This window comes from Myotis yumanensis, unplaced genomic scaffold, assembly GCF_028538775.1.
Source record: "Myotis yumanensis isolate MYYU_CA2020_CCGP unplaced genomic scaffold, mMyoYum1.0.hap1 SCAF_4, whole genome shotgun sequence".
NCBI classification, from domain to species: Eukaryota; Metazoa; Chordata; class Mammalia; order Chiroptera; family Vespertilionidae; genus Myotis; species Myotis yumanensis.
Window position 1 is genome coordinate 102,818,035 of NW_027223755.1, and position 13,473 is coordinate 102,831,507.

The 13,473-nt window shown below is 52.6% G+C and overlaps 1 protein-coding gene across 1 annotated transcript; it reads left to right on the forward strand.

The window, feature by feature from the left end:
• The first annotated feature begins 189 nt into the window (after positions 1–189).
• Positions 190–12,425, forward strand: LOC139009514 (mastin-like). The gene is made up of 8 exons (XM_070413784.1): positions 190–257; positions 3,166–3,266; positions 8,202–8,365; positions 10,247–10,307; positions 10,502–10,670; positions 10,894–11,165; positions 12,031–12,176; positions 12,261–12,425. Exons 1-8 carry the CDS (start codon positions 190–192, stop codon positions 12,423–12,425), a joined length of 1,146 nt encoding a protein of 381 aa, XP_070269885.1.
• The last annotated feature ends 1,048 nt before the right edge of the window (positions 12,426–13,473 follow it).

Consider the following 13,473-nt stretch of genomic DNA (forward strand, 5'->3'; position numbering starts at 1 on the left):
CTTCGGGGTCCCCCTATTTTCCTGACTTTAGGGTGGCAGACACAGGAGATGCTCCGCAAGCTGGTGTGTCACAGTAGGGGGGCCAGGACAAGGGGCCTGGGCCCATGGCCTCCTGCTCACCCTGTGATTCCTATTAAACTTGTACAAGCCAGCTCCAAGCTGTGGTTGAGATGGTGGCATGGACTCACTATGGCGGTGACTGAGGGCGCAGTGGGGTCCTCCCTGAGAGTCCCCAGGTCTCAGGTCTCCGGGTTCTGGTGCGAGGAGGTTTCCAGGGCTCAGTTCCATGTGACGGCATTTCTGGGAGCTCATGGGGGTTATGCTTGTCCCGGTGTCCCTCCCTCCACCCCTCCACTTCCTCTTCCTTCTTCCTCCCCTCCCTCCTTCCCCTGCTTCTTATTTTCCTTTTCTGCTCTTCTATGTTTTTCTCTCTCTCTTGTTTCATACTTGTTTCTTCTTAGTTCTCTTCCTTCCTCCTTTCCCTCCCTCCCTTATTTATCCTGGATCACATGTGCCCAGCATGGACAAGGTCTCGGGGGCAAGGAGTCACTGAGTGGGTTCATGGGCCCCTGGAACACACAGGGAGGTGAGGACAGACATAACCACAGCACTGCAGTGAGTGTGGGACACGGTGTGGAGGTGAGTGCTGAAGACAGAGCTGGGGGGACACAGGGCGTGTCCATCCAGCCTGGACCTGCCGGAAGGGTTTCACAGGTCTGAGCTGCTAGGCCCAGCTCATGAAGCAGGAGCAACGGTGGGCATTAGGGGGATGGGCTCCAGGCAGAGGGACCGAGGAGGTGGGGACAGAGGTGGTGGGGACAGAGGTGGGGGGGACAGAAGTGGCGGGGACAGAGGAGGTGGGGACAGAGGTGGTGTGGACAGAGGTGGTGGAGACAGTGGTGGCGGGGACAGAGGTGGTGGGGACAGAGGTGGTGGGGACAGCGGTGGTGGGGACAGAGGTGGTTGGACAGAGAAGGTGGGGGCAGCGGTGGCAGGGACAGCGGAGGTGGGGACAGAGGTGGTGGGGACAGGGGAGGTGGGGACAGAGGTGGTGGGGACAGAGGAGGTGGGGACAAAGGAAGTGGGGACAAAGGAGGTGGGGACAGAGGAGGTGGGGACAGAGGAGGTGGGGACAGAGGTGGAGGGGACAGAGGTGGTGGGGACAGAGGAGGTGGGGACAAAGGGGTTGGGGACAGAGGAGGTGGGGACTGATGTGTGAGCTTGGAAGGTATTTGAGGGGGCGGAGGGCCATTCTCAGAGTGAGCTTGAATGTTGGCTTGTTTGGTTTTCACCATCAGCATATCAGAAACAGAGGAATCTTTAAAAATTCCATAAAATATGAAAGAGTATCTTGGTAGATGGTTTGGGAGCCTCCAACTTCACAGGCTCATTAGACATTCAAAACCCCTTATTAGCTACTTAAAAAAAATGGTGTTGGAAAACTAAAACATCATGTTGGTACATAAATATATGAGAATTTTCTAGAATTAAAGAAAAATTGTGAACCTTCATTGGAAAGGGCCCTGTGAAAATTCAGCAGAATAAACACAAATAAGTTGTACACCTAAATCCATTTTGGTAAAACTGAAAATTGTCATCATTAGAAGCCTGCAGAGACTAGTGATAGTTTAACCTAAAAAGAAATGACTTACAGACACAGGGGATTTCTGATCAGCAACAGGAGGTGAAAGGAGAACCTGGAGCAATTCCTTGGAAGTGGTGAGGAAACATCAACATCTACATAACATTTATTCCCAGATATACTGTCACACAATATTGAGGAAAAAATGGTGATATTACAAAACAGAAGACACACAGAGTGTCTTATCACCTACAGGCACTCATTAACAGAACTATTTAAGGATTTATTTCAGGAAGAAGAAATACTAATTCGGAGGAATCGTGTGGGACACAGAAAACAAAGCATTAATGGGAAAACACACTGCATGCCATTCTCCAGACACACCTGAGTGGCCATAAGCCTTGACTGGCCTCCTTCATAATCAGAGGAAAACTGAGGGAAATAAAAGGACATGCAGTGTCACACTCATCAGGTTGGAGAAAATGAAAAAGTGCAATAAACCACGTGTTTGCAAAGATGTTGAGAAATGAGCAGCTCATGTGTGGAATCTAAAACAGAACAAAACAAATGAACAAAGAAAACAGAAACAGACCCATAGATACAGAGAACAAGTGGGTGGTTGCCCAAGGGGAGAGGGTTGAATGGTGGGTATAAAATTAATAAGGAAAAAAACAAAGCTGTCATGATCTCTATATTTATGACGTGGTGTGTATCTGCCAATAAATTGAAAAAGAAGAGGGGAGTCCTGGCTGGTTTGGCTCAGTGGTTGAAGTGTCGGACCGCAGAGCGAAGAGGCCTGGGTTTGTTTCCCAGTCAAGGGCATGTGCTTGGGTTACAGGTTTGATCACCAGCCCAGCATTGGGGTGCCTGCAGGAGGCATCCAATTGATACGCCTGTTACATTAATGCTTTTCTCTCTCTTCTCTCCCCTTCCCTTCCACTCTCTCCAAAAATCAATAGAAAAAATACCCTTGGGTGAGGATTAAGAAAAAAGATAAGAAGAGGGGATGCTGAGATAAAGTGCCTGTGGGCATTCAGGCCAGCAGCTGTGTGTGTGTGTGGAAGGGGGCAGGGCAGTGCCCTGCACTCCTCTGAGCAGGAGTCCTTCTGGCCTCAGGCCGCCATTGGGGGTCCCAGGGTGTGGGTCTGAGTGATAGGAATGGATGCACAGAGTGAGGGTGGATGGCGTGGGCATCAGGGTCAGGATCAAAGCCGGGGCTGTGATGAGGATGTCTGAGCCCTGATAGGGGAAGGCTGAGGGCAGGTGGGCAAAGGGCACAGCTTCTGTTACCTAACAGCCCCATTTTGCAACACTGCAGTGGAGGCTGGGCCAGCGAGGGCGGGGTGGGGGTGCTGAGGGGGCAGCAATGTGCCAGCGTCCACGGGTCCTCACGTGTCACAATGGAGGTGTTGGACCCGGGGCAGGGATGGCTCCTGGAGGCCCTCATTCATGTCACTGGCTGTCCCATTCGGGCCCCACCAACTACGGGACGCCTGTGACCACACTGACAATGACACTGACCTCACTCACTCTGCCCAACTGCTCAGAGGGACACAGGCTTCAGCGCTGCTTTGTGTCCACAGGACGGCCTTGCTCCTCACCGAGGGCAGCGCCTGTGACCGGCTTCCAGGCAGCACCCACTCTGCAGTGCCCGCCGGGGCTCTGACGATGGCCCCCGAGTTCTGTGTGCTGCTTCCTGGAGCCCCCCCCTGGTGGCTGTCCTCCCACACCCAGGCCCTCTGTCCTAGACCCCGGGTGCCGGCCTGTGACACCCAGGTTGTCGGGACTCCATCTCCACCATCCCCTCCTTCCCCCGCTTGGTCTCCACTCTCCACGCTCCCTCCCCCGGGATTCCCAGGCCCCCTGGTCCCCACCATGTTCTAATGGGTGGGCATCTTGACTGGCATCACCTGGGCTCCCTAGGCTTTGCCTGCTGGGCTCCCACTGCACAGTCCCCGCCGCTGGAGGTGCAGCCGCCTCCCTGTGGGGACATTCCCAGCGTCCTGGTTGGTAGTTGGATTGCTCTCCCCTGAGGTGATCAGTTTTGCCAGGAGTATCGCCAGGTACAGTGGCCTGGCGGCTAACCTGGCTCCAGGGCAGGCTGGGGAAGAAGGCTGGAAGCCCAGCGTCCCGCAGGTACACTGCCACCCAGGACTGAATTTTCAGCCCCAGGCTGGTCTCCCTGTCCCGGAGCCTCCTAGGTCCTCCCTCCATGTGTGCCCATGCATCATCGTCTGTGTGTGTGTGTGTGTGTGTGTGTGTGTGTGTGTGTGGTTGTTCAGTTGCATGGATTGGGAAGGTCATATTACTTGCAGTTATATGGTCACATGTGACTTCGATAGACGTTGAACAGGAGCAGGTCACAGCTGGACACCATGCGACAAGGCCACTTGCCCACAAGTTCACTGTCTGAGTTTACGAGGGGCGTCCTGTGAACGGTCTTTTGTTACTGATGATGGACATTTTATCTCTCTGCCTTTGTTTACATCCCCGGTAAATACTGAGCCTGAATTTCTCTTCTCAGAGGTCACTTACAGTTGCCTTGTATTGGAAAACAACAGGTACTTGGTTATTTTAAGCTTTCTCACACTTATATCAAAAATAGGCACAAGCCCTCCTACATCTGGAAATTTAAAAATATACTTCCAAAGAAATGTCAGAATGAAATTCAAAAGTACATACAACTCACAATGGTGAAAATCCCACCTCCTCATATTCACAGGGACATGATGACTTGTATCTGGAGGGAAATTATCAGAGAATGAACAGAGAATGTTATGTTTAAGTCAAGAAGAGAGAAAAATTATGCCAGAGGAAACTGAAAGAGAGCATAAGGAATATAATAAAAGTCAGGCTAATCAATGGAAGAAAGCCAGGGGTAATTTAAAACACATAAAAGAAGCCCCTGGACTAGATAATAAAGAAATTACAGGGTTGCAAAGCCAAAAGTGAGTTCCTTAAATCTATTGAAATTGGCAAACCTGTGCCAAGATCCATCAGGCAGGACAACTGATGCACAACTAATATTAGTAATAAAGAGGTGACCAGACACATGGGCAGAGCAGAGATTTTTAAAACTCAGAAGAGGTTAGTATGAACAACCACATTAAACAAACTTGCCATCAGGTGAAATGGACCATTTTTAGGCAAGTATAACTCCTGAGAACTGACTTTAGGAGAAAGGGAAGCGGGACCAGATTTATAATCATGAAAGGCCTGCTTCTGGGAGGTGAACATCTACCCAGAACTAACATATAAAGTACAACACGGGGAGTTACCCACAGCCTGGCTTCCTGGAGAATTACACTAAGACTTCAAGGCCCAGCGTTCTTCCAGGGACAGAAAGAGAGGCAGCTCCCGGGCACACTTTCTGGAGAACAAAACTAGGCCCATAGAATAAAGGACAATTTCAGGACAATTTCCATTATGACCATAGATTGAAAAAATCCAAAGTAAAACTTTATCAAACCATCTCCCAATGTGTAACATAATTACCAAATAACCCAGGAAGGTCAAAACCACAGTGGTTGAAAACCAATTAGTGCAACTTACCACATTAACGGTGCAGAAATAGATGATAAAAACCATGTGATAATCTCAATAGATATGGAAAAAAATAAATTTTTTTTTATTGATAAATTCAACCATAGTTTGTGATAAAACTCTTAGCAAACTTGGGCCAAAGGTGACTTCCTAATTCGATAAGGGTGGCTTTCCCAGAAGCCACAGCAAACGTCCCGCTTACCTGGGGCACAGTGGCATCCCCGCCCCTGAATGAGGGATGATGGACAGGGAGGCCCAGACAGTACAGGTGACTCCAGGCAGCACACAGTGATCAGAAATACACAAAAGGTGTGAGGACCAGGGAGGAGTAGAGGAGACCACCAGGAACAACACGGCGCTCTACAGGGAACAGCCTAACCATCTGCTCACAATGTAAGAACAAGTGTGAGTGCGGAGAGGCAGCTTTACCCACCATCAACGCAGGTCCAGCGCTGAAATCCCACAGGCCTTCTAGACACTGCCCATGGCCACTGAGAAGAGGAATCAGTATGATGGCATTTCCAGTGACTACTACAAACCACCCGGGAAGAAATCTAACAAAACATGTGCAATATTTCAGAGAGGACATTGTCCGGTTGAGCTAAAGAACATAAGGTCCAAATAACATGGACAGATATGCGCTGACCATGGGTGGGAGACGCAGCATCCTCACGCTGTAAGCTCTTATCAATGCACAGCCCTTCCCACAGAGTCCCCCTCACAGGATTTCTCAGGGCACATGACACCTTAACTCTCAGGTTTTGATGACAGGTTTGTGGGAGTAAAAAGTTATCATAAACTCTTTTGCTTTGATTGAAAAGAGAACTAACCTTGGGTTACAAGACACAATTGTATTTGACAAGAAAATCTCTGAGTGAAATTTTTTGATTTTGTTAATCCTCACCCAGGATATTTTTTTAGCTTTTTTTATGTTTTGGTCTTTTTATCTTTTTATTGTCTAAAGTTTTACATATGTCTCCTTTTTCCCCTTCCTACCCCCCCCCCCCCCCCCCTCCCTCCCCCTCCAGCCATTCCCACCCTGGGCAAGCACTCACAGCCCCATTGTCTGTGCCTGTTGGTTATGCTGATATGCATGCATACAAGTCCTTTGTTGTTCTCTAAGCGCCCCAGCCCCCCGATCTCCCCTGCCATTTGTCTTTGCATCTACTTTGGTTCATCAGTTTATGTATTTTTTTGCCATTCATTTTTAGAGAGAGTGGAAGGGAGGCGAAGAGACAGAGAGAAACATGGAGGTGAGAGAGACACATTGATTTCTTGCCTCCCACACATGGAACCTGCACTGGGAATTCAACAGCGGACCTTAGGTGGGCAGGACACTCTTCGAACCATTGTTCAAAACCATGGCCTGGACTAATTTGTTATATTTTTAATGTCCATGTGCAGTTGGTTATTATCTGCTTGATATGAGAAGAAAACAGTATGTAATCCTTGTTTCATAAATGCAGTATCTTCTCCTATCTCCCTGAAAACTTGCTCAAACTTCTTCTATTTCTCATCATTGCTAGTTGATTAGGTTTGAATAACTTTTTTTTCATTTGTTTTTACTTTGGTTTCTAACTTTCCAATTCAATGCTTTCCTGGTCTGCCCCAACAGTTTTCTTCATATGTAAGAGCAAATCACTAAGTTTTGGGCTGGTTTATGTCAAAAATTACCACCGTAAACAAGTATACTTAGAGAGAGGAAGGGAGAGGGATAGAGAGATAGAAACATCAATGAGAGAGGGAGGAACATCATTGATCAACTGCTTCGTGTACACCCCCTACTGGGGATTGGGACAGCAACCTCGGCATGTGCCCTGATTGGGAATCAAACCTGGGACCTCTGGTTCCTGGGCTGACACTCACCTGCTGAGCCACACCAGTCGGGTGCAAGAACACTTTTCTAAGGAACAGAAACAACCATTTATTAACAGTTCAATAGCTGACTCGCATCTGTCAGCCTGGTTGGCTGGTGGACTAGTTGATTCTGTTCTAAGATGACTGGGCGGAGCCCTGGGCCTCCCAGATGCCAGTCCTCTGTTTTGCTGGGACCGAAGGTTCTCTAGAGATGGATCCTTCACCTTCCTCCTGGGGTGACCCCGACTGCAGGAGGGAGAGGGCGGCCTGGGTCCTGACCGTGTGTCCAGCCTCCTGGCTCTCACCACCTTCCTCTGAGCTGGGTGACCCTCTTCAGCCCCTGCCAAGTTCTGAGTTGCCTGGGTCCCTCACGTTCAAGGTGGCCCCATCACCATGTGTACTGCACAGTGAGGTGGCTTCAAACCAAGCACCAGAACAGGGGGTTGCACTTCTCCCCAAACCCCTCTTCTTCATCCCCTCCATCTGATTCCCAGCGGCCCCTCACCGATGCCGTCTCCTCCTTCTTTGCTGTGAGTTGATACCGTGCATTTGTCTGCTGCTGTGCTGTCCCTGAGGCTGGGTCTAGGAGGATGGGCAGGTTGGCTGGGCCATTCCCTTGCCCTGCGTCACTGAACGGCCACTCGGTTCCCATTCCCACAGCTTTATGGTACCAGCTGCCTAGTTTGCCTCACTCTGCCCTGTGGCTTCCGGGGACACCCTCACATGTATTTTCCTTCTTAAAAACTTGGGGGTCACTTTGAATGTTCCAGACTTGCCTGCAGTTCACATTCTATTGGGATTTTGGAAGAGTTGATATTGGAAGACACCGTCTCCTGTTAACAACATTGAATGACATTTTATTTCGTGTGAGTGTCCTCCTCAAGGAAGTTTTGTGGTTGTCACGGACTCTAGATTAGGAATGTATGGACCTGGCCATGAACGGGGTCTCTACCACATGGGATCGCATTAGCTATGCCTGGGGTTAAAGATGAGTTTCTCCTTCTTTCTCTCCTGATTTGGGTGCAAAATATTTGTCTTCCATCTAGACACCTTGGGAAACTTAATCTTAGAACCTTTTCATTGAGGCTTTTGGCTCTTCTTGGAGGAAGATCATATTATCTGCCAATGATAGTCATGACATTTCCCCCCAGACCCTCAAAACTCTTGTTTCTGTTTCAGGCAGATCTGCTCCTAATGCCCAAATGCCGTCTTTTCCCAGGTCTGGCCCAGCTGGTTGTCGCCCAGCCTGGTACTGGCGGACGGAAAGCCTGGGTCCAGCATCAGGCTGGCCGTTGTGGCCTGTGGCCTCTCGCTGACACCTCTGTGACTTGCCTTCCTGTCATCTGGGCTGAAACCAGCCCCAAACCCACATCCAGTGTTGAGGTGGGTGAAGGTGGGGGCTCTGTCCAGACCAGAGGCAGGGAGGGAGGAAGCCCCCCCTTATCACCCAGAGGTCTCCCCTGGGCCTGTGGGACTTGCTGGATCTGGGAGCCCAGCCCCTTCCGTTCATGGTGCTGACTCCTCCCACCACAGGGCCTCTGGCCATGTTGGATCCTGGTTGTTTCCTGTTGAGATCCCCAGTGTCCCCTAAGGATTCTGGGTGCCCCCGGAGACACCAACATCTCAGCAAGGATGACAGGGACTCTGGCCCAGGAGGGAATGATGGGTTTCTAGAGACCTGAGCTCATCTAGGTGCTGCAAAGTATCCCTTGATGGTCTCCTCACTGGGCTCACGGGGCACAGAGGACCAGGCAGTGGTTCAGGAGTGTGGGAAGCCCTCTTCCTTCTCCTCTCAAACCACTGTCTGGTCCTGTCCCATGCTTGGTGGAGAATGATCCTCAGAATGTCAAAGGGCGGGAAAGCCTGTCCCTGGCGGGTGGCTGGCCTCTGTTTGGGGTTAGACTTGGGGACAGAGCTCCTCCATTCAGAAAGCAGGGAGTGTGAGAGGGGGTTTGGCTCCCAGCGCTGTGGGGGTGCAGGCATGAGCAGGAGGTGAGGAGAGGTGAGGAGAACTAGCACTTAATTGGCACCTCTCACACCCTTTGCTGTGCATTTTGACAAAGCTTGGTCATGCATAGGATGTATGAGGACAGCTGAGCAGATGCCTGAGTGTCCTGGGGCGGCCGTTACAGATGCCACAGACCCGGACCTTTAAATAAAACTTTATTCTGTCACAGTGTTGGAGGCTGGAAGTCTACAATCAAGGTGTCCCTCCAAAGGCTCCAGGGAAGCTGCCTCCTCCATCTCATGGTGTTGCTGGCAAACTCTGTCTGCAGGTCCAGCGAGTCTGTCCTTTTTGGGGGACACTGTGAGCCTCAAAAGAAGGAGGGGTTACAGGGCACTGGGCCTGCTGCTCTCCTCCCCCCTCCCTCCGCCCCTGCTCTTGGCTCAGGTGTCTGCCCCCATCCCATCCGTGCCCCTGCTCTGTGTTGTTTCAGAGCATCTGATTATTTATCATTTATTTAGTTCCTCACCGAGGATATGCTTATGGATTTTAGGGAGAGGAAGGGAGAGAGATGTGAGAAACATAGGTCGGTTGTCTTTTGTACGCGTCCCGATCAGGGAATGAACCCTCATCCTAGGTATGTGGTCTGACTGGGAATCAAACTGAGACCCTTCAGTGCACAGGACGATGCAAAGCATCTCATTTCTTTCTTTTTCATGTGCAAACTGTCATCTTACCACTAAAATGTCTCCAGCACCAATATTTTTATTATTTTTATTTTTTGTTAATCCTCACCCAAATCCATTGATTTTTAGAGAGAGTGGAAGGGAGAGGGAAGGACAGAAACATTTATGTAAGAGAGACACATTCATTGTTTGCCTCCTGCATGACCCCTGACCTGGGCCGAGGAACCTGATACCAAAGTATGTGCCCTTGACCGGAGTCAAACCTGGGACCCTTCAGTCCATATGCTGACACTCTATCTACTGAGCCAAACCAGCCAGGGCTCCAGCACCAATACTGAGTGTCTTCTCAGAGAGGAAACACCATGTATCTTATGTGATAGCTGGTCTGCTGGTCACCACTGGTCCCACGGAAGGCATAAGCCCCACATCCTCCCATACCCCACCCCAAAGGAGGGCGGCTTCCCCTTGGGCCTGTCTGGGCAGGAGGATAAAGGGGCTCAGAGGGCCCAGGACAGAGGCAGACAGACCTGGCATGGTGAGGACACTGCTCCAAGCCCCATCCTCTCCCTTCCCAGCTGTGTCCCCGCCCCACATCTCCTCACTGGCTCTCCTCCCTGCCCTCTCCCCCTGCAGATGCTGTGGCTGCTGGTCCTGACTCTCCCCTGTCTGGGGGGCTCCGTACCTGTGACCTCAGGTGGGTCCTGACCCCCAAGCCTGGCTTTTCTCCTAACCCCTGACTGACCTCTCAGAGGCCGCCCCTGGGATGGGTGGTGGTCCCCCTCTGAGGGTGGCTCTGGGAGGGACTGAAGATGGGGCCACGCTGAGTGCTGGGCAGCGGTGTCTGGGTCCCTGATGGCTCCTCCTCTGCTTCCCCAGATCCCGACCCAGGGACTGAGCTGGTGGGCATCATAGGGGGGCATGATGCTGCCGATGGGAAGTGGCCGTGGCAGGTGGGCCTGTGGTTCTGCCATCCAATAAGTTCTGAGTGTATTCTTTGGTGTGGGGGCTCCCTCATCCATCCCCAGTGGGTGCTGACCGCTGCCCACTGCATTACAGAGTAAGTCTGACTCTACCAGCACCCGGTGAGGGGGGTGGACAATGTCGGAGGCATGTGTTGTGTGTTGGGGGCAGATGCTGGGCTGAGTGGCTGCAGACCCCCCACCAGGATTCAGCTTCCTGGCGCTCCCCTTGCCCACCACAGAGGGGAGGTCTCTGGGCTCTGAGGGGTTGGCCCACTTCCTGCCACAGCCTCTCAGAAGCCTTTGGCCTTCTGTCCCCAGGAGAAACCCAATGACTGGGCACTTTAAGGTCCAACTAGGACGAGCGAGACCCTCATACAATGACAGTGTGCAGGTGGCCAGGATCATCCGCCACCCCAACTACAGCCTTGAAAATGAAGGACCAGGTGGGGCGGACGTGGCACTTCTCAAACTGGAGGCCCCCGTGCGACCATCTAACCTCATCAGGTGGATCCGCCTCCCACCAGCCTCCTCCGCGTTCCCCCCAGGCACACGGTGCTGGGTGACTGGCTGGGGCGACATTGCTTTTGAAGGTGAGAACCAGAACCAGGATGACACCCGGGCGTTGCAGGGGGCGGGCCAGGCTTTACAGAGGAGGCTCAGCTGGGGTCTGAGCTGGGTCCCTCCGGGGTCCCCCTTGGGTGTAGGAGGCAGACAGCTCGAGAGGAGTCTGTTAAGGAGCGGAGACCAAAGTAGCAAGAGTGAGGCATGGCAATGGGGATTTTTTTTTTTTTTTAATATCACCCAGGGATATTTTTTCCATTGATTTTTAGAGAGAGTGGAAGGGAGGGGGAGAGAGAAACATCGGTGTGAGAAGCATATCTATTAGTTGCCTTCCCGACTGGGGCTGGGGATTGAACCTGCAACCCAGATACTTGCCTTTAACCAAGAATTAAAACTGGGACCCTTCGGGACAGTGCTCCCACCACTGAGAAATGACCCCAGGGAGGCATTTCTCTCCCTCACTCTGCACCAGGCCGTGTCCTCCCTTATGGGGGTCCCCGTTCTCCCTGAGTCTCAATAGTGGGATGGAGAACGAGGAGAGAGAACTTCAGTGACGAGCTCCAGGATTCACTATTAAATGGACAAAGTCAAATTTGACCATAGGGCCACTCACTCTGCATTTCTTGGGGGAAAGCACCTGCTCTGGTTTTTCCCAATAAAAATTATTTGTGCATAAAAAATATATTTCCCTGTTTCTTTTTGGAGCTTGGTGCTCACAGTGTCAGCCTAGAGATTATCAGCCCATTGGCCTCGAGTGAACCCAGAGTGTTGGGGTCTTGGGTGACTCCCTGGGTCCCCCTGGGGGCACTGAGGCTCAGCGTGTGGTTCTAGAACCCGCGGCCTGTGACTGTCCGCCCCCTCAGGACCACAGGCTCACTGGGCTTCTTCTCACAGAGCCGCTGCCGCTGCCTCAAAATGTGCAGGAAGTCGAGGTCCCCATCGTGGCGGATGAGATCTGTTGGCAGCAATACCTCAAGATCAGCAAGGTTATCCAGGACGACGAGCTGTGTGCCGGAAGCCAGGGCCGGGGCACCTGCCATGTGAGACCCCCAGACTGTGGCCTCCGTCTGTTGCTCCTGCCTGCAGGGCCCTGAGTTCTGACCACCTGTCTCCTCTTCCCACAGGGTGACTCTGGGGGCCCCTTGGTCTGTAAATGGAGGGGTACCTGGGTCCAGGTAGGCGTGGTGAGTTGGGGGCACAAGTACTGTCGTGCCAACTTTCCTGGAGTCTATGCCCGAGTGACATCCTTCTTGCCTTGGATCCACCGTCATATTCATTCCGCTCCTTGAGCCCGGGGCTGGGCAAGGATGCTGCCCATGAGATGAAGACAGGCCCTCCAGGGTGTCTGGGGGACCCTCCCTGCTCCCTCCCAATGGCAGCTCTTCATTGCACCTAGCGCCCCTCCATCCCTCCCCCCGCCCCCACCTGCTCTGAGATCCTCCTGCCTCAGCACCTCCATCAGCCTCTCTCCCCTGACAGGCAAAAGGGAGAGGTGGGATGTGCTCTGAAGTCTGGCGGGCACTGCAGGACTCCTGCCTCCTCCCCACCCCCTGTAGCTCATTAAACTGCATGAAAAACTGCTCTGGACTCAGTGCACTTACCTGTGGGCGTGGCCAAGGCGGCCAGTGGGTGGTCCGTGCTGCTGGTGCTGGGCTGGGGTCGGTCCGGCACCTGCAGGTTGGGGCCAGGACCCAGGAGGGCCTGTGGAGCCAGAGGCGGCCTGTACTGTGGGTGAGGGGGCTCCATACCCTGCAGCGACAGGCTGGTCCCCAGTCTGATTCTACAATGGGGTGGCGGCCTTCCAGACCTTTCAGTGCCAGGACCCCTGCCCCCCGAGGCCAGGGTGGAAAGCCCTCCTCTCTCACTGTGACCCGGTCCTTAGGAGAGGCCCTGACTCCGAGTTAGGGAGAGTGGAAGCTGCAGGGCAGGCAGATCAGGAGCTGTGTCCCCCATGTGCCCGGGACTGAAGTCTGGGTTCCTGGCAGCCAGGAGCTCTCCAGGAAAGCCTTTTCCTGGGAAAATGAGGCCTGAGACTTAGCTGGAAGGCACCACTGGGCAGATGGCCCCCCTTGTGGATCTGCTCTGCACAGGGAGGGAGGAGGGGGTGACACAGCACAGCCTGGCCCTGTGCCCTCGCCCTCGGGTTCTAGGCACACGTTCTACCTAAGTGACTGCCTGTCCACGGGGCCCTGTGTGTGGGTGGCTGCCAGATGGTCCACACACATGCAGGTCCCCTGTTCCCACCAGGAGGGCGTGGGCTGCCTGCCTTCCCATTGGGCTCTGGGGACTGTGAGTCTTTGTAGGCCTTTCCTCCCTGGGTGATGGTGTCGTCAGAAA